At 43.6% G+C, this 21,247-nt stretch overlaps 1 protein-coding gene across 1 annotated transcript in view; it reads left to right on the top strand.

The window, feature by feature from the left end:
- The window catches only part of OSBPL6 (oxysterol binding protein like 6), a 295,064-nt gene that overhangs the window by 168,495 nt on the left and 105,322 nt on the right, over nucleotides 1-21,247 (top strand). The window contains exons 4-7 of the mRNA XM_088461219.1: nucleotides 7,076-7,198; nucleotides 14,604-14,657; nucleotides 17,322-17,435; nucleotides 18,018-18,188. Of these exons, the coding sequence (XP_088317345.1) occupies nucleotides 7,076-7,198; nucleotides 14,604-14,657; nucleotides 17,322-17,435; nucleotides 18,018-18,188 (462 nt within the window). The remainder of the gene's footprint in view (nucleotides 1-7,075; nucleotides 7,199-14,603; nucleotides 14,658-17,321; nucleotides 17,436-18,017; nucleotides 18,189-21,247) is intronic.

The raw sequence follows: 21,247 nt of genomic DNA, 5'->3' as shown, positions 1-21,247 counted from the left end.
GGGTTATCGCAGCTTATTGAATTCCCCCCAATATCTCCTATTCAGCACCTGACTGAAACACCTGCCATCTTGGAAAGGTGAGGATCAGTGATCACGCCTCTCCCTACTGCCAAGACCTGTCCTGCAGATCAGCAAGAGAAATGCCAGGAATCCCAGTAAATCCCAAATGAGAGAATAATCTGCCCCTCCTTTGAGGGTATATTGTAGAAAATAATTTAATAACAGCTTGAGTACTGAGTAGTAGTGAACGTATTAAACCTGGAACTAAGGAGATCATAGTATTGCTTCAAATCCTGTACCATACAGCTGCAAAAGCAAGACGGATAAGTTAAGTCATTATCGACAGCTTTGAAAAACAGACCGTTAGTAAATCTTAATCTAGCCCTGGGAGGATGTCTACCGCAGTATGAGCCATCTACAATTTGTAACTGAAAATACTGTAATAGCAGCCAGCATGTAATAATAAAAAAAAAATAAGCCAAGCATGACCAGCTGATTTATGTGATAGCCGATAGTGAGAGATCCTATACTATTGCCATAAAGCAAAGAATTCCTCTTTCTTCAAGCACAATTGTAAATGTATTGATATTTTGTATTGCTGCACATTGAGATGTCCGAGTGCGCCAATAAAGGGATATTCTTGGACAATGGTATGCAAATACCTGCAAATATCAATTTACACTGCTATAATTACATTGAATAATAATAATAAAGCTTTCAATTGTTCCGCATTGTTGCAGCTTGTACACAATAGATATGTCATACAGCGCGATTCATTTGGATTGGTTTAACAAAATGATATCTTTATTTCCACCTTGGACAGCCATTACTTGCATTAATTAATTAATTCATTTCGGGGTAAATCTGGATGTCACAGATGTAAATGAGCCATTGCTATGACGTACTGCGTTTTCTAGTCTCCGTGTGATTGTCTTGTATTTATATGTAAATTCTTAAAAATAGTTTGATGTTCACAGTGTAAATGTAAAAAATTATATAACTTATTTGATGGTCATGGTATGATTCACTGAGCTATAAGTGTATTTGTTGTCTTACTAATGTGCTTATGACCCATGGGGGCTCGTCTGATGCTTTGTGGTGGCCCCCAGCTTTCCTGAGATTGTCCTCCATACCGTATTTACTAAAGCTGCAAAAATGAGAAGTGGTGATGTCTCCCAAAGCAACCAATCAGATTATGTCTATCATTTCTGTATTGCATCTTCTAAAATGATAAACAGTATCTGATTGGTTGCAATGGGCAATGGCACCACTTTTCATCTTCAGGAGCTTTAGTAAATCTACCCCTGGATCTGCCCATTGTGATGCAATATGCCATATTTACCAGCAGAAACCGGTCAAGTTATTTTGCAAAATTAGTAACTTACATAGTACAAACTTTGATGATGTTCCATGGGGAATGTAATGCCGGCGGACTAAATACCGACGTTGGAATCCCGAACCGTTAGGATCCAGACTGGGGCTGGTTAGTACCCTAACCCTCCCCTCTTCCCACCCTAACCCTCCCTTAGTGGTGCCTAACCCTAACCTCCCCCCGGTGGTGCCTAACCATAACTTCCCCTTTTGATGCCTAACCCCTCCTTCCCGCAACCTAAATCTAACCCTCCCGAGGGGGTGCCTGACCCTAACCTCCCCCATTGGCGCCTAGCCCTAACCCCCGCTTCCCCTAGCCTAACTCTAACCCTCCCCGGGGTGGGTGCCTAACCCAACACTTTGATATCTTGACGAGGGATGACTTGCGCGCACCGAAGGGGACTTGGCCTTGGAATCACTAGTCACACCCCCTGGCATGTGTCAATTTAGGGGCATGACCACATGCCACACCCCCGATTCTTGTCTGACTGGGGATGAGCCCTACACTCTGGTAACTACCGAGCAGCCCCTATTCCCTCCTGGCACTAAGTGGACAATGCATACATTCACCACTGCTCTGCTGTTGAAGCAGCGGTGATAGGGTCCCCCAACCTCCCAACCGCCTGCGGGACACTGCGGGACACAGGTGGGACAGCCGGACAGAGCATTATAACCAGGATGCAACTATAACTTTTAACATGATGCTTTACCATCATGTTAAGAGTAATAGTACCGATCCAGTTACAATTTTGTAACTAATACTGATACTGTGCAGGGCCATATTATTCATAAGGCTGACTAGGCTGAAGCCTAGGGGCCCCACTGGGAGGAGTTGCAAGGCACACTCATAGTAAGCTGAGCTTTGCCTCGAGACAATGAGGGGGGAGACACAGCGGACCAATAGCGCACTAGCGTCAGTGGTGTTACAGCTTCATGAGAGGACACAGCACCGCCGCTACCTGGAGTCCTCCAGACCTCACACACAGGGACAGGAGATTCCGCACTTGCGGGGATTCTGGCCGCTCACTAGAGAACCATCATCGAGTGTAGGGCAAGGATACCCCAGTACCCCAGTAAACCCTGACGACCACCTTCAGGGTGAGGGAGATGTATGGTATGGACTTTATATGGGAAGAGGCCCCCCCCAAGGGTCACCTTACACATCCCATTCCCAGTGTGTGACACTAGACGCTACACTGCAGACACTCCACAGGGAGATATCACCACTATTTTAATACGGACAGTGGAACACCCTAAAGGGGCCAGTTTATCTTGCCATCAACCTCACTGACAACAGTCTTCCCACACTGGACATTATTGATAATTTGATGTACATTTTATTGGGACTGTCTGGAGCACTGTGTCTCCACTTTTAGCAGTCTAATAAACAGACACTCTCTATACTGAATCAAGTCACTCCATTATTGCCTTAAATACCATACACTGTGCTCAATTCCATCTTTTGGCCAGGCTGCATTAGACCATATACTGTTTCTCATTTTTCACTCAAGCTTACGTGACCCACTCACCATACAGAACCTGTAATGGGGTGAAAGATTGAAGTGCCTGTACCTGAAAGCCTAGGGGCCCGGTCATGTGTTAATACGGCCCTGGTACTGTGTCTGCATACTCTGTTCAACATTATCCTGCCAACAATGTGATAGTCAGTATTGTTAATGTTGATAAATCACACCAATCCCGTTCCATGCTTGGCTGTAAGTTACATGAAGTTCAAGAAGTTATAAGTACTAGCCACATTTTTTCAAAGGATGCTAAAACTAATCCCCAGTAAGGCATTAGGCAATTTGTCCTCACGGCACAGTGGAAAGAAAAATTAATAATTCTTGTTTACTCTGATGGAACAATCACCCCAGTAGTAAATAATTACTAAACTATGTGGTCTATTCATTATGTTAATTATCGGGGTTCGAATAATTTACGCTCTTACTCGCCGCGGCCACCGAAGCAATTCACCATTGCTCTGGCACGGTGTCAGCTGATGCGAAATCAGCTGCCCCCGCGAGCGGCTTCACTGCTCCTTTCCGGAGCAGTGAATCTTTTCACTGCTCCTGTCGGAGCAGTGACAGTGGTGCGCATGCCCGACCTACAGGTCACGCATGCGCACAAGAGCCCCGACGTCCGGCGGAGGGATCCGAAAGGATCCCTTATCGTAACCTGGACCTTCTTCCCATAGGGAAGAACGGGTAGCGATCAACAAGTGAGGGCATTCGCAGTCAAGCTCCGAAAATATTATATTTTCAGAGCTTGATGAATTCTATCCCCATACTAGTGTATGGGGACAGCGGGCCATTCCGCAAACGGAAGGTAAGTAGGAGATATCTGTGATATCTCCTGCTTTACCCTCTTAATTAATGGCCCGATAACTTAATTTTCACAATTGCAGGTGAAAATGTGCTTTTTCACCTGCTTTTGTGAAAATTAAGTGATGATGACTAGGCCTCTACTGTATATGTTATATTAATATTATCACCAGTATTATGGAAAGTGTCCTGTTCTGCTATGTCACTATAATCTGAGAGGACTAGTGCGGACAGATTGTACAGGAGTTGACCCCCAGTACTGTGGGCTGAGGAAGCAGTAGCTCCTTTACTGCAGCTGTTGATCTCAGCTCTCATAAGCTTCCTATGGATTCACAAATTCAGTAATGAAAAACAACTTGACTATGTCACCCGGACCTTATGCTAAATCTGAAATTAACACACTAACCTACTCTATATTTTCACTTTCATTTATAGGTCTATTATGGGGAACAATGGCTTATTTAATGTAATGAAGTATAAATGAAAAGATCTTCTTTATGGTGAACTACCGTCACTTGCATTAATTGTCATACTGTGCAGTCTACAGTATGCACTAAGCCTTGGAGAAAGATAAAGTGGATGGAGTTTCTTTGAGTACCAGCCAAGCAGTTCCTACTGTCAGTTTACAGGCTGTGGGGTGTATTTACTAAGCCTTGGAAGGATAAAGTGAACGGGGATAAGGTACCAGCCAACCAGCTCCTAACTGTCATTTTTCAAACATGGCAGTTATGAGCTGATTGGCTGGTACCTTATCTCCGTTCAGTTTATCCTCCATCCAAGGCTTAGTAAATAGATCCCTGTGTGTGAAAAATGACAGTTAGGAGCTGATTGGTTGGTACATTATCTCCATCCACTTTATCTCTCCCCAAGGATTAGTACATAGACCTCTTTATCTCTTATTCCAACGCATCTTCCATTCCATCTTTCATTGTTAGTATTTGCACATTGATAGCATTTGTGTATACCTTTGAACACGGTTGTCACCTTTAATTTGGACCTTCGGCATTCTGCTTTATGTCAAGTTACATAAAGTTCTTCTTTTATATCCACCATATACGAGCGCTGGTCATGGCATTATTTAGGTAACCACTCATATAATTGGCTGGAGTTCTCTTCTCATGTACATTTCGACTTCATATGTGTGTGACAATACTTCCCCCCAGCCCCCCTTCCACACCTGTCAGATTCCCAAGATCAAGCTTGGGTATTTTAATCTTGCTTCATGCCGGGCCTTAATTAATGCACCAGGCCCCAACAGAAACATGTTCTTACACAGGTATCTCTAGTTACTGTAGGTGGCTTGTTTCACCAGATTAGCCCACAGTTGTAAAGTGTGTGGGACGTTATTAGAGAATTAGCATGCCCTACAGTAAATTACTCTTTAATAAACCTTATTTATAACATGGTGCTAATTGGCATTTATTTTAACTGTAGTCAAAATTACATTTAATTTTCACTAATCGTATTATATAGTGTGTAATGCACTTACAGGTTTTTTTTGCCTTTTTTGATGGACAGAATTTCTATTTTTTGCATTGAAATATAAAGTTCAGCTGTAAAAGTAGAGGAGATGAATAATTTATTGGAATAAACTTTAATGACACTTTAGGGAACGACAGTCTGGGAGAAGTGCCAGATATCACCCTGAGGTAATAACTTGAAAGAAAGAGGATATTTCTCACCGCGTTGTACTTTGTTAATAAGCTTGTGACGCTAAACAAGTGGAATTAGATTAACACAATAGTTTGGCCCATTGTTACAAGGAATTTGTAAATAGCTTAAACAAAGTTTGGGCTGCTGTTTGAAGAAAAAGAAATGACTACCCTGGACTGGGTGGATCGAGGGTCATGGCCTAGTCTGTCCCAATTTTTCAATTTAGAATATTGGAAGGTACGATTATAATATATCTTAAAAAATGATAAGATATATAAAACTTAACACTCACAGAATGTAAGAGCAAAGTTCAAAAGAAAATGACGAATATATACAAGTATCACTCAATCAAGAAGAAAGAGTGGCAGCCATCCATAAACCCATGTTAAATCCGATGTAATAAATAGAGAGAGCCAGGAGGCGCCTTCCTGGGAAGATGTTATATCAGCTGGTTTATAGACATATTCTGTGATTGCACCCGGGTGGTAATGTAGAGCTTTGGGGTAGTGATTTAGAGATTCTGGGTTGCAATGTAGAGCTTCACAGTCAATATATTGAATATATAGTCCTAATGCCTAGGTTATCCTAATGGTAGTGCCAAACCCACTGTGGAGCAGATTATTATTATTATTATTATTATTATCCTTTATTTATATGGCGCCACAAGTGTTCCGCAGCGCCTTACATAGTACATAGAACTAATAAGTGAACAAGAAACAAGTAACTTACAGTACATTACAGTGCAGGACAGGGACACAACTTATATACATTGCTGAAATAGTGATTAAAGCACTCACAATAAGCTGCCGGGAGTTGGCGGTCCCGTGTTAGGTGCCCTAATGGGGAGTAGAGAGTAGAAGAAAATGTAAAGAGAAGCACATGAGGGAAGAGGTCCCTGCTCATGAGAGCTTACATGAAAGATACTACTACTTACACTCCGTAGAGAGTATGTATAGCAAATTTTAATAGACGTTATGTTTGAAAAATCTATTTATTTTTTATTTATTTTCGCCAAATTCCAAGAAAATGTTGGGTTAATTCATCATTACCTAAATAAGTGTGCTGTTATCGGGGGGATAACAGCCACTTAACGCCCGGGCATTAGCACAGGTATCAGGGGAAAAAGGGACCTTAATTGAATACCTTTGGGCGACAAAGCCAGAAGCTATCTCCCTTTTTCTCCCCTGATAAATGATCTGGGCTAATTGCATTCTCCCCTAAGAGTGTGAAGAGCAAAGGCATGCGATAACAATTGATATCACGCAAGTAAAAGTATCATGCGCAATAAATTGAACAGGTCTCTAAAGTTCTCATCTTCTGCTGTTGCCAGTGATATCAAGGTAGTACATATTCCCCTGTGTCCTGTGATACTTCATAAGTACCTCACTGGAGATAGCTGGCAAAGGACATTTTTTTTGCCTAAGAAAGGACTCTCTCTCTTTTGTAAATATGCCACACACTGTTTCCATGGTTACAGAATTTGCAAAGTCACCCAGTTATTCACAACTTGAATAAAATCAGATAATGTAAAATGACAAACTATTTACAGTATTTCTCAGTTATTCCAGTAAATTGTTGTATATAGCATAATGATGTAATTAAGTAAAATAATCGTGGATGGAATTACCATCTAAAACCCTAATACAGAAAGAAAAGCTGAGGTACTACTGTCTTCTTATTTACAAAAATCCAATGTACCCATAACTTCATGTTTTGTTTTGTTTATACAGGAAGGAGACAGCTGGGAAATCATAGAGGGGCTGAAGATTGGACAGACCAGTGTCCAGAAACCTGAAAAACATGAAGGATTTATGCTGAAGAAAAGAAAATGGCCACTGAAAGGCTGGCATAAAGTAAGCTTTGTCCAAACGTTCCCACAAGTACACAATATCTGTCTCTTTACCCATAAATTGAGTCAGAATTGATTTATAATAGTCAAGAATCTGGTAGCGTATTTATAAACTTAATTTTTTTGTGTTTTTTATGGTGTTTTTGTCTCGTATTAATATTCTTAAATAAATGGACTGAACTCTAATGGCATTAGCATGGGATACACAGCAGTGCCTGGGAAAGGGCACTACCAGCATCATAGCAAACCATACTTGCCTACCCTCCCGATTCGCCTGGGAGCCTCCCGAAAATTGGGTGCAACCCCCGGCCCCCCGGAACAGCAGGCAAGCCTCCCGGCTGAATCGCGTCATTTTGGCCCCGCCACCTCCTTCACAATGCTGGTAATCTCTACATTGTGTAGCGGGGACGGGGCCAAAATTACGTGATCGCGTGGCAACGCGCCTTCCGCCCCCACAAGTCTAGTGTAATCTGCCTGTCCACGCTGCGTATGTTGGCCATGCCCCCCTTCTATGCCGATCTGGCTGCTCCCTTCAGAATGTCGGCAACCTTGTAGCAAACTAGCCCTGCTGTTAGCATATCTTCACTAGCAATGTCATTATCAGTTGGTGAGGTAATGCCTTAATGTAGTTGGTGAGGTAATGCCTTAATGTTCCTCACATGAGGCATTGAAAGGGTTCAGAAATGAATTTTGAGAACCACACGTGACTACTGCGCACGAACACACTTACCAATGGTCATTTAAAAAGTACATTAATCCAAAACCACATTGCACGGGTTGGATCCTGGAGGTCGAGATGCTGCCAGTCAGAATACCGACAGTGGTATCCCAACAAGTCAGAATCCCAACGGGCCAAAGGTAAATTGCCTAACTCTAACCCCTAACCCACCTTTCCCGCTGTCTAACCCCCTTCCCCCGCAGCCTAACTCTAATGTCACGATCCCGGGCTGACTCCCAGATACAGCAATCTGGACCAGTTTATCGTGTTGCCAATGCACCTCGGTAATTTACTAAAATGCACAATTTCACCTCTACCACAAAGGGGTAATGAGTACTTTGCGTATCCCAAACAAATGATTAATTATTCACCTTCAGTTACACACAGGTATGTAGAATGGGCCGCACAGGCTTACAGGTTCGTTAAGAATCACGGAGAACTATTCTAGATTAATGTGTTTAATCCGAAAATTATTTACAAGGCTTTTATTTACCAAAAATGATTAAATAAAATGACACACAGATTAACATGCAAACAATTTCAGAAATCAAATAAAAGGGAAGAATTAGAGAATACGGAATTTACAATAAGGCATAAATCTCTTAGTTTTAGGTGCATCTCAACCAGAAGGCTGCTCCCTGTAAATGGACATTGAATACCGGATGGCATGTCTTTTTTATGCACATCCAGGTCTTCTGTTTTTGCTTAAACAGGGTCTCTTTGTCAGGGTAGCAGGGCCTGAGATCACAAGCATTTCCAATATGCCTTTTGTCATAATGATATGTGACTGCTATTCCAGCTGGCAGGAAATATTTTGGGTTTAGTGATTTGCAACGTCATGTACCTGGCTAATGTCACTTTGGCCGGGATGTACTAAAGCAAAAATGCGGTAAAAACCCGTTTTCGGGGGCTTACCGCATTTCCATATGTACTAAGCCCTGGCCGCACTTTTATCGGTGCAGAGGCCATGCCAGAAAAACCTGGCATTACCCTATGGAAGCCTATGGGCTTCTTACCGCACCCCGCTCCCGACGCTTCACCGTCACCGCCCTGCTGACGCCCATCGCACTCCTCCTCGGTCCTCCGCCTCCTCCTAATCTTCTGGGTGCAGGGAGGAGGAGGCGGAGGAAGAGGAGCCCGGGTCTTCCTGCACAGGTGACCAGCAGGAAGCTTCCAGGGCTCAGAGGGGGCGGGGTCCCACGGAGACCCCGTCACCCGGCGTCGGCTGCTTTGCAAAGGTTAGCTCTAATCGCAAGAGCTGTCCTTTGCGATACTAATCGCATATGTTAGTACATATGCGATTAGTAAGGTTGTGGTGACTGGCGGAATGGTCACCTCAACCTTAGTACATCCCGGCCTTTGTGACTAGCTTCAAAAAAGGTTTGTCCAGTGTGCTCTCAAAGGGGAGATAAGGATAGAAAAAAAACACAGACCTCCTTCAGGTCATGCTGGGGTAAATTAACAGGGATCTGCCCTTTTTATGTCAACCCTGACTCAGTTCAATGACTTGGACTGCTAATTACATTTGCAATTGACACACAGGGGAAGATGTACAGTATGAAGCTCTGGAGAGTGATAAACCGGCAGCCACTCAGCTCCTAACTGTCACGTTACAGGCTGTGTTTGAAAAATAAAAGTTTCAGTTAGCTGATTGGTTGGTAGTTTATCATTCTCCAATGTATCACTTTCCAGAGCTTAGTGTAATACCCAGCTATGAGCCGTATTCAATGAGAGCGGATCCGCGATACTTTTCCGCCTCCCAGACTTTTCGCCTACATCGCGTCTTTTGTAGGCGGAAAAGTATCGCGGCCGTGCGCGATAAACTCCGTACTCAATATGGAAGTACGCGAAAACGGGACCCGACGAAACTTGAACAGGCGGAAAGTACTGTTAGATTTAGGGAAATCCGCCTGACACCCCCCAAAAGATGCTCTGACATGGGGATTAACTATGGTTACCCCCGATTTGGCTTGTTGAAGGTATTTGGTGTTTTTAAATGGGCTCAATAGCTGCTAAATAGCGTTTTTGCATATGTGGTGAAGAATAGTATTCAGGAGTATTTTTTCCAGAAAATAACTTATCCCAGCAAATTTGGGGTACTTGAAAATGGGGGCCAGCATATTTAAAAGTTGCTAAAGTTAAGTTGAAAAAATCGTGAAAAGCAAGCACCTGCAATAAAAAAAACACCTGGGGCATACTTGGGGATCCCCCCAGAGTTAAGTTCGCTAATTTTTAACTTTGTCCCCCCAAATTTTGTTTTTCGCCCCCAAATTCAAACTAATTTTTTGGGGTGTCCTTAAGTATTTTTTTTTTTTTTTTTACACGGTTCACCTTTGGGGGACTGTCTGAAGGCTGCATGGGAGTTCCCTTAACTTTGCACCCCAAAACCCCAACTCTGCACTGTTCTCTGCCTCCCATTCATAGGCGAAAACTTCCATATTGAATACGTAGTAAAACCCAAACAAGCAAAAATTGTGTCATTGGCGAAAAGTTTTAGCCAAAAACACGCAAAGACGGCTTTTTGCTTCAAATTGAATACGGCCCTATGTGAGGTATTACGTTCTACACTATGCATAGCGCTATGTCAACAAACAGGCGCACCTCTGCAGCTGCTCAGGAGGTCAGCAGCAGGTCACATGAGCAGTGTCAGGTGGTCAGACATGTGACAGCTGGAGGAAATGTTAGTTGGTCAGGGCGGGGCTGAGCGGAGATAACGGCCATAGAGAGCTGAGCTGGGCTGTGAGGGGGCAGATTGTGGGCGGAAGGGACTGATACAGACATATTTGGGCCAGTCCCCCTCCGTGGCTCACAGTGGAGGAGGCAGGGCCTGGAGGTGCGGTTCCCCTAAGCTGGGTAGAGCCAGAGGAGGACCTGAGAGACTGCGCTCAGAGGAGGAACCTGACAGAGAGCAGGGCTGGGGGAAGATACTGTGAGCCTGTGAGGGGGGCAGGTATATGGGGCATCAGGGTGTAGTCACCACGTTACCCAGCACCTGTCACATTCAATCCAGTCACAATCTATAGAGAGAGCAATTACAGGGACAGTGCAGAACCAGTCACCTCCACAGGCAGCTCTGAGTCATGAAAGGGTGATAATAAATAGACAGAGACAGAAGATACAGTATGCAGATCCAAGTACCCAACCTGGACATAATGCGGGTACCAGCTACTCCGTGTGTATAGTGGTACGATGCCTCAGCGCTATACTCAGTGTGTATAGAAGTACGATGCCTCAGCGCTATACTCCGTGTGTATAGAAGTATGATGCCTCAGCGCTATACTCCATGTGTATAGAGGTACAATGCCTCAGCGCTATACTCCGTGTGTATAGAGGTACGATGCCTCAGCGTTATACTCCGTGTGTATAGTGGTACGATGCCTCAGCGCTATACTCAGTGTGTATAGAAGTACGGCCTCAGTGCTATACTCCATGTGTATAGAAGTACGATGCCTCAGCGCTATACTCAGTGTGTATAGAGGTAGGATGCCTCAGCGCTATACTCAGTGTGTATAGAGGTAGGATGCCTCAGCGCTATACTCAGTGTGTATAGAGGTACGATGCCTCAGCGCTATACTCAGTGTGTATAGAGGTACAAGGCCTCAGCGCTATACTCAGTGTGTATAGAAGTACGATGCCTCAGTGCTATACTCCGTGTGTATAGAAGTATGGCCTCAGTGCTATACTCCATGTGTATAGAAGTACAAGGCCTCAGTGCTATACTCCATGTGTATAGAAGTACAAGGCCTCAGTGCTATACTCAGTGTGTATAGAAGTACGGCCTCAGTGCTATACTCCATGTGTATAGAAGTACAAGGCCTCAGTGCTATACTCTGTGTGTATAGAAGTACAAGGCCTCAGTGCTATACTCCATGTGTATAGAAGTACAATGCCTCAGTGCTATACTCCATGTGTATAGAAGTACGGCCTCAGTGCTATACTCCATGTGTATAGAAGTACAAGGCCTCAGTGCTATACTCCATGTGTATAGAAGTACAAGGCCTCAGTGCTATACTCCATGTGTATAGAAGTACAAGGCCTCAGTGCTATACTCCATGTGTATAGAAGTACAAGGCCTCAGTGCTATACTCCATGTGTATAGAAGTACAAGGCCTCAGTGCTATACTCCATGTGTATAGAAGTACGGCCTCAGTGCTATACTCCATGTGTATAGAAGTACAAGGCCTCAGTGCTATACTCCATGTGTATAGAAGTACAAGGCCTCAGTGCTATACTCCATGTGTATAGAAGTACGGCCTCAGTGCTATACTCCATGTGTATAGAAGTACAAGGCCTCAGTGCTATACTCCATGTGTATAGAAGTACAAGGCCTCAGTGCTATACTCCATGTGTATAGAAGTACAAGGCCTCAGTGCTATACTCCATGTGTATAGAAGTACAAGGCCTCAGTGCTATACTCCATGTGTATAGAAGTACGGCCTCAGTGCTATACTCCATGTGTATAGAAGTACAAGGCCTCAGTGCTATACTCCATGTGTATAGAAGTACAAGGCCTCAGTGCTATACTCCATGTGTATAGAAGTACAAGGCCTCAGTGCTATTGGTGCAGTGGAGTCAGTTTAGCTGTCCCAGCAATTATACAGAAGAGAAGTGTAATATTTTATAGCAAGCCCTTTGTGGAGGACAGTCTCACACTATAACCAGGATGCTATAAAGCAGGTTCCAGCAACCTTATTCACCTAACCACAGACTTTGCAGAATAAATGAATATAGCTAGACTCTCATAGACTAATCTGCTCAATTCATAACCATTACAACCTATATATCAGCCAATTAACCAGCTGGATTTGGCAGATACAGTACTAATTAATAAACTCGATGTGCACCGTCAATGTTGCAACATAGTTAAAACCCTGGGGATATTGAGATTTGGGACTTTATACTGCGGTATAAGATTTTAGGTATAGTAATAGCCGTTGAAAAGTATATAGTACTCTTACCTGTAGTTGTAAGTTTATTTTATTTACAATAGTACATCTGCTCCACAATTTGAAAAATAGCATATTTTCCACACAGAATATACATTGACACAACCTGCAGTTTGCACCATCCCGTGTTTTGTGATCAGATACTGCGAATTATAGCGACGTCTCCCTCTGAAGATGGACACAGGAGAGATAGTGATTCACCTATCACATTTTCTCCTGCGCCCCCTGCTACCATGTCTTCTCATTGTCGGGAGAACCCATCAGCGTTACCATGCTCTGCATGATGAGTAACGCATTGTGTTTTCCTTGACATCCCTGCATTATGTAACTGATACGGCTGTAGCTTGTTACTAGCTGGTCTATGGGGTCAGGTTTCTAATCATTTTCAGGTAAGCGACACATAGCTAACACACAAGTTCCCCTGTCATAACAAGGTTTGAGCAAGTTGATGTTGTACACAGTCTGCCTCTTTCGCTCCCCTCCCCTTCTGCCAATACATAATTGACATCTCTGATGTGCAGTGATATCATGTAGGGACTTTCACAGGCAGCCTGTAGCCTGCTCTGCTGCACGGGGCTCAGCACCAGGTCCTTTTGGCCCACCTCAAATGTGCGCTCCTTCGTGCTGCTGTCATACCAGAGTTTCTGTTTCGCCTGCGCAGCTTTTAGGTCATTCTGCACCGTTCCCCTTAGAGACTGCAATTCTACCATGCACTTCACCATGTAATACACCACTGACGTCTCAGGGGGAATCCAATTTCCTTTCCACTCTGCTTTTCTAACCCAGCCCTGCAGCCTGGGACTCTGTAGTTCTACATTTTACACTGCATCCCGCCGGACTTGTTCTAGGCTGTGGTTAAACTGCCTCCCCCCTCTACGTGCTGGGAGCTGGCTTTCCTGGTCCCCCAGCATGTGGCACTCAACGCCCTGTAGCATGGGCTATTTGTCCTGGGTGCTATGGCTCCCTGGTGCCCTGTAGTGCTGGGGTGATGGTTGCTACACTCCTGGTCTCCAGCAGTCGGCACACAGCCCTGCATCCCAGGACTAAGTCCCGGCTGCAGTGGCTCCCCTGCATTGCTGCAGCTGCTGGAGCTAGTCCAGGGCTTGTGGCGAAACCAATACATTATATTACATTTGTACAGGTCCCTCAGTGCCGTTGCTGCCATCTTGAAGACATGGGCCGGGTCTCCGGCCACAGGTGGGCTCAAAAAAAGCAGTCTCTCTCTCTCTCTCTCTATATATATATGTATATATATGTATATATATATATTATTATTATTATCGTTTATTTATATGGCGCCACAAGTGTTCCGCAGCGCCTTACAAAGTACATAAACAAATAGATTGATTTACAGTGACTTACAGTACAGTACAATACATTACAGGACATGGATAATGTACATTGGTACATTCACGACCATAACACCCAGATAAGCAACAATGCAAAGAAATCAAGTGTTAGGTGCCCTGGTAGAGAGTAAGAAGTAGATGAAGGTATAGTAAGGAGAAGCACAAGAGGGTAGAGGGCCCTGCTCATAGGAGCTTACATACTAAGGGGGAGACAAACAGGGGTGAAACAGATGGGGTAGGCAGGGAGGAAGGAGTATGTAGCAACAAGTTAAGATGAGAGCTGGAATATATATATATATATATATATATATATATATATAAATATATTGCTCTTGTTTGGTTTTACTATATTTTTTCCATGAAGCCTATTTACAGAGTTATTTTTTTTATTTACAGAGATTTTTCGTCTTAGAAAATGGTATATTGAAGTATTCCAAATCACCTATTGATGTAAGTATTCTTGAAGGGTTTCTGTAATTTAGCATGCTCATTTTATGAGTCTGCTATTTACTAAGTCCTGTAATAGCTACTGAACATTTCCACAGTATGGAGATGGGATAGAAACATGGGTGCTGGTCATTTTATTGAAAATGTATTTAGAAAGAACCTTGAAAATAGATTGAAATGTTTCACATAGAAATGATAAATATAAAAACATCTGATTGACTTTTTTTTCTAGCAGTATATTCTAGATCATGGAAGCCAACAATGGCCCAAAGTGCGGGTATTATGGGGCTTACTCAGAGTGACACAATTCAGCTGCATTGCGTGCTCAGAACAAATACTGTTCTCCATCGGTAGACAGAGTTCGCCAGGCATCTGCACCTCTCCATCCATCGCTAACAGCGCACAATTGCATCAGCGCAGTCCTTCGTGCAGGAAATCCAACTGTCAGGCCCAATGTGCTCACCATTAGTACACATTTCAGATGGATCCAGCAGGAATAAATGTCACCAAATAGATTAACTTTGAAGGGTCTGTATGCTCAATAGGCCCACCCAATATTTATTCAGTGTGCCAGTGGATGATGATGATGATTGTGAAGTTTATAATAATACATTGAAAATCAGGCTTCCTACACAGTTCTGGTGACGTCATAACATGTTGGGGCTGAAAGGGAAAACCTGATAATGTTCTGCTGACCTCGCGCATCCCTTTCATGTGCATTTTACCGCGCACTGCCGCTCTCTTTGTGTCAGTCTTAGGCACTGGAGTATGCTAAGAATAGTTATATATTTATATACATCTAGCTTGGAGTCAGGATTACAATTAGCGGGAGATTTAGGTTTTTTAAAAAAAAAATTATTTATATATATATATATAGTTAGCTAGCTAAATTTTTGTATTATTATATGGTGCGTACAGTAATTAACTCAAACTTGTGGGTGCAATATGCAATTTTTATTTTACTGCAGTAGCAAAGAGAGTGAGGGCCTGATTCAGCAAGAAATGCTGATGCGATTGCAGCAGCAAGCCCGTAGGCAGTCCCGCTGCAAAATTATGCAAATGACAGCGATCGCAATGCCACTGCAGCACAACATAAAGACGCCCACTTCCCTTTACTCACATCTGTAATACCTTGTAAGTCTGCGAAAACATCGGTACCATCGTGTACCATCGGAGCCTCACGCACAATTAAGGCAGTCAGACCTCACTCACAAACTGCTAAACTTCCTGGTGGTATCTACAGCTCAGGCTGCGTATACCATTGCAGTGGATAATTTATGCACACCCCTGTAACGGCATTGAAACGCACTGGCACGCCTGCTTTTCGCCGACTACCCCCCCCCTGTCACCACCCCCAAACAGCACTCCTGTCAATCACTCTGCAATGGGTCTGCGTAGTCATTGCAATTGCAGTCCCGATCGCAGTGGCTGTTTTGCACACTGTGATGCATACACATGTGCAGAACGCAACAATCGGCTGGGTGCATGCCTTTTTGCACTTGCGATCCTTGCTGAATCAGGCCCTGAGTGTTTAAGTCATCTAACTAAGGGCCTGATTTTTGCACAGTTGATCGTTTATTGTCTGACTGTGTATGCGTCACGATCGTACTGCGCACTCTCCAAGATTCCTTAGCGGTACCGCTGACAGTGAGAATTTCTTTGCAAAGTGATTGACATTCAGGGATCATTTCGGGGCAGTTACGGGGAGGAGTAACAAAACGCAGGTGTGTCACTCCCATTTTTGGGGCATATCTCAGCATTCTACTGCAATCCCATACACAGAAAACTTGGCATCAGTGTCTCAGTACCTGCAGCCGTTCTGGGCGACCATAGGATTACTCAGATGGTGGATTATGGAAGGATCTGCGACCACCGTTGTGTGTTTGTACTCACATGTTTGGATATACGAAGCTGCCGGAGGGCGTCTCAATACTTTTCCAGGTGGCTACAGCATTAGCGTATGTTTGCACAGTGGCTGCGTATGGGATTGCAGCTGCGATTGCATTTTAGCATACATCTTTGAATCGGGCCCTAAGTTAGAAAGCGGAAAGTATCTATTTGTTTTTGCATACAGATGTGTCCTCCTCCTCCTAGCGTACATACACCATAGAGCGAGAGGCGCCTGGTGTGACTGGGCCATGCCGTATCTTTCTTTAAATTTGGCGTCTTATTGGCACCGCAGACGCAGTGAATCACCACTCACTGTGTGCTACAGATGCCGGGCTATGACCTTAACCGCACAGGAAAGAGTTTTAAACATGTACAAAGTCGCAGAAAAAGCACAAGGGAACTTGGCGTGAGAAAAAGCCGTGGCCCTTCATATACAGATTCAAATGCAGCCGCACACAGATAAATGTCGCAAATCAAATGGATCAGTGTAATCTAACAATGTCGCTTTGTTGCTCCCAGCTGTTTTATTAATGCAAACAAGAAGCGCATTTTCAACCAAAAAGACGTTCGGCGCGGCCTCGGGACCCGGCCCGCCGAAAGAGCCTATGTGTCAGGACACAGTGCATGAGGACACATCTGTAATATATTTGGGCTCTTTGTTATTTAGTTAATTAACCTTGTGTTTATATCCACAATTCTCATTCTCCAACCTGTGGAACATAAACGACGGTCACTTTGAACAGCTTGTACCATTCTTTGTTTCTATGACTATTTCAGACTCAGAAAGGTAAAGTCCATGGGAGTATTGATGTTGGTTTGTCCGTTATGTCCATCAAGAAGAAGGCGCGCAGGATAGACCTGGATACTGAGGAGAATATATATCATCTTAAGGTGTGTATGAGCCAAACGTGGCATTTTTTATTTACATGCAATATATTAATGGTCACTGGACTTTGATGTTACTGTAAATAATATTTTTGCTGTAAGATTGCACCAGTTATATTTGTTACTTAAGTCGCTCCGTGTATACGGAGCTTAACGGTCAGACAACGATCAGACAATCGTTGTCTGATTTTCCTGCATGTGCTGGATCGAACATCCAGTACATGCAGCAACCCACCAACTACTATAACGATCCGCGATCAACAATCGCGGGTCCTTATAGTAAACAGGCTAACATGGTCGATATCGAACATGTTGGTCTACATGCACGGGCGATGGTCAATATCTATATCGACCATTCGTTCCCACGCATCGACCATCGTTTGCTCGTTTGAGGGGGCCAGAAACAGGACGATATGAACGATATCATTATCATTCATATCGTCCTGTTTAATCGTACCGTGTGTATGCAGCATTACTCCCCCAGCATCTGCAGTTAGAGTGGCAGCTGGTGTCAACAATGTTTTGCTGGCAGCTGGACAACCCATTTGGGATAATGAGGTTACTGAACGCTTGCTTTCCTGTCTGTAGGTGAAATCTCAGGATACTTTTGATGCATGGGTGTCAAAGCTGCGTCACCACAGACTTTACCGGCAGAATGAAATAGTTCGGTCGCCGAGGGATGCCAGCTTCCATATGTTTCCATCCACATCAACTACTGAGTCCTCACCAGCAGCTAATATAACAGTGCCGGAGGGGAAGGTACAAGTTTCTTTTGTTTATTAAACTGTGTACAGAATCTTCAAAGCGGCTGGGTACATGGGATTTGCAGCTATTTATGGATTCCAAGTAGATGTTTTCAAAATGTATTAAAATTCATCTGTTCCAGTATATTTTTAATTAGCCCGCAAATTATTACTGAAGAGGAAACACTCCAAAAACAGAACATTGACAGTCTGAATGGCAATATTTAATAGGCTATTTTCCAAAAAAATATACTTCACTGAATAGAGGTTGTTTATATATGTTGAATGTTTTTTTCTTTATATATATATTGGCAATGGAGTCTTGGGGAGCGGCACTACAACCTAGCACCGGCCCTGAACATATATGTAGACATTGGTCTCCTTATACATACCTATCGTGTATGTAATATAGTATTAATAATAATAATAATAATTAATACAATAGATGGTTTATAGCAGTGTTTCCCAAACTCAGTCCTCAGGGACCCTTAACAGTGCATATTTTCCATATCTCCTAGTTGGAGTATATTATTACTGGGTGACACATTTTAAAAGTTCCACAGGTGGTGCTAATTATTTCAATTGTGATACTTAGGGGATCTCTAAAACATGCACTGTTAGGGGCAGGGGCGTATTAAGATGGGAGGAGGCCCGTGTGCCGTCTCCGCCCGTGGTCCGCTTCTCTCGGCCCAGCTGCCAGCAGCGCACTTAGCGCAACAGACTTCGGGCACTAGAGTAGACTCTAGTGCTATGCCGGAGTCTACTGCGCATGCGCAAGTCACTAGGAAAATGGCATGGCAGCCATTTTCCTGGTGATCTCCTCACTGTGCCTGCGCAAAATGCCAGGAAAATGGCCGCTGCGGCCATTTCCAGGCGATTTGTAGAGGGATGGTAGCCAACACGGGACTCTGGAGAGGTAAGTATTTAATAAATGGGTGCAGGGTGTGGGCCCCTCCTGGACCCAGGGGCCCCTGCACCTATTATAGATACGCCCCTGGTTAGGGGTTCCTGAAGACCATGTTTGGAAAACACTGGTCTGTAGCATAGACTAACACATGAACTTTCTGTACCAAACATATTTATCTCATATACATAACATAAGTGGTGAGAAAAAGATTAAACATCCCATAATAAATATCCATACATAACATAGCCAGTGGGAAACAGAACTGTGCTTTTTAGCACACATTCTTCTACCTCATGGTAAGAAGCCTATCTCTTCTTGTTGGTAGCTGATCTCTGGTCTTTATGTTTTGGTGCGCTGATTGAGCGCTCAAATCTACACACAGCACACTTGGTAGGATGGTACAGCAACTGGGCATGCGCAGCAGCTCTGTTCTTTCCCTTATACTGCATTTTGTGGCCACAGCTCTAGTAAAATCATATATACTACTGCTATTGTAGTCATTACTTGATCTGCTGACTAGGGGATGGGGCTCCAGGCAACTCTAGCCCCCTTCTTTTGCCTATAAAACAGATCCTTTAATCTGGAGCTTGGCTTACTTATTAATTAGCAATGTATTATTATCTACTAGCTGTAGTACACGGCGTTGTCTGGGTTTAAATCTTTGAGTTATTAAGTTTCATTATGTGACGTCGTCCAAATCCATCCATTGGAAAGTCCAGAACAGGCTCCCTGGGTCAAAGTTCTTGTCGCACTCTCCCGTGTCAGCTGCCGTGAGGTCCGACCAGGACCCCAAGCACTCCATTAGGCATGCCAGACCAATTGCCACCTCTCTGTGAAGTTTTCATCCAAATCTATCCTGTGGAAGACCAGAACAGGCTTCCCGGTGCAAAGTTCTGCCCAGCATACACCAATGGGAGGTCCAACTGGGACCTCAAGCCCCTAGTATGTCTTCTGGGATCCAATGTTACCAATCTGTGAACTTTTCGTCCAAATCCATCCAGTGGAAGGCCCATAACGGACAAAGTTCTGCCTGGCGCACACTGCTGCGAGGTCCGACTGGGACCCAAACTACTTCATTAGGCATCTTAGACCAACTGCCACAACTCTGTGAAGTTTTCATCCAAATCCATCCAGTGAAAGGCCCAGAACAAGCTCCCTGGGTCAAAGTTCTGCCCAGCATTTCCGGGGTGAAGTTCTACCTAGCGTACACCAATGGGAGGTCTGATGAGGACCTCAACCCCCTAGTATGTTATCTGGGCCCATGTTACCACTCTGTGAAGTTTTAGTCCAAATCCATCCAGTAGAAGGCCCAAAACAGGCTGCCCGGGTCAAAGGTCTGTCCAGCGTACACCAACGGGAGGTCCAGTTGGGACCCTAACTCCATAACACCTGGCCAGGATCCAACTGGACCACCTCTTATTGGTTTCATCTTAATCGGTGCAGGAGTATCCGAATGCATAACCAGACAGACAGACAAACAAACAGACCAATGAATTTTATATATGAGATTGGCTAGAATCACTTGTTTGTATATTCGTTTATTATTTTTTATGAAGAAACTCATGTGGACCAGTTGGTAGACCCATAATCCTCAGGTCAGGATCCATTGTTGTAGTACGTAGATTAGTGATTATGGAACTACTATTGAACTATTTGTACTATTTGAACTAAGGTAATGTTCTTACTTTGTTTGCGTGGACTTTTTAAAAGTCCAAAAACATACATGTAGATTTACCTTCATATGTATGTGAAATTAGACTCACAGCTCCACTGAGACAAGGATTAACACAAATGGTTAAATGTCCTCTGTAAAGCCTGGAATGAAATGTTTGTTATTTTAAATAAAGATTTATGATGAAACCACTTTCTAAGAAGATTTTATAGGGACAGATTTCTACTTTTTTATGTTTGTGTTTCTTTGTACTTTCATATGTTTGATGTTCCTTTTCATTATGTTTGGGTTTTTTGTGTATTTGTTTGCTTTCCTGTCTCTGGGGCTGTAACAGTGACTAGCACTGAAGCAGGTTAATGTCACAGAGGATATCTGAAAAAGATTTACTTAGAAATGTCAGTACAATGTTGACGGATCAGTAGATTCTTTGTGAATAAATGAGCCTTTCTCCGGTGGCCCAGGATGGATATAATAAAAGGAGCATTGATGTGTGTTC

Source organism: Taudactylus pleione, unplaced genomic scaffold (genome assembly GCF_031769625.1).
Source record: "Taudactylus pleione unplaced genomic scaffold, aTauple2 ptg001027l, whole genome shotgun sequence".
Lineage (NCBI taxonomy): Eukaryota > Metazoa > Chordata > Amphibia > Anura > Myobatrachidae > Taudactylus > Taudactylus pleione.
The sequence above is the reverse complement of the archived record's forward strand: the minus strand, read 5'-3'. Positions and strand labels throughout refer to the sequence as shown.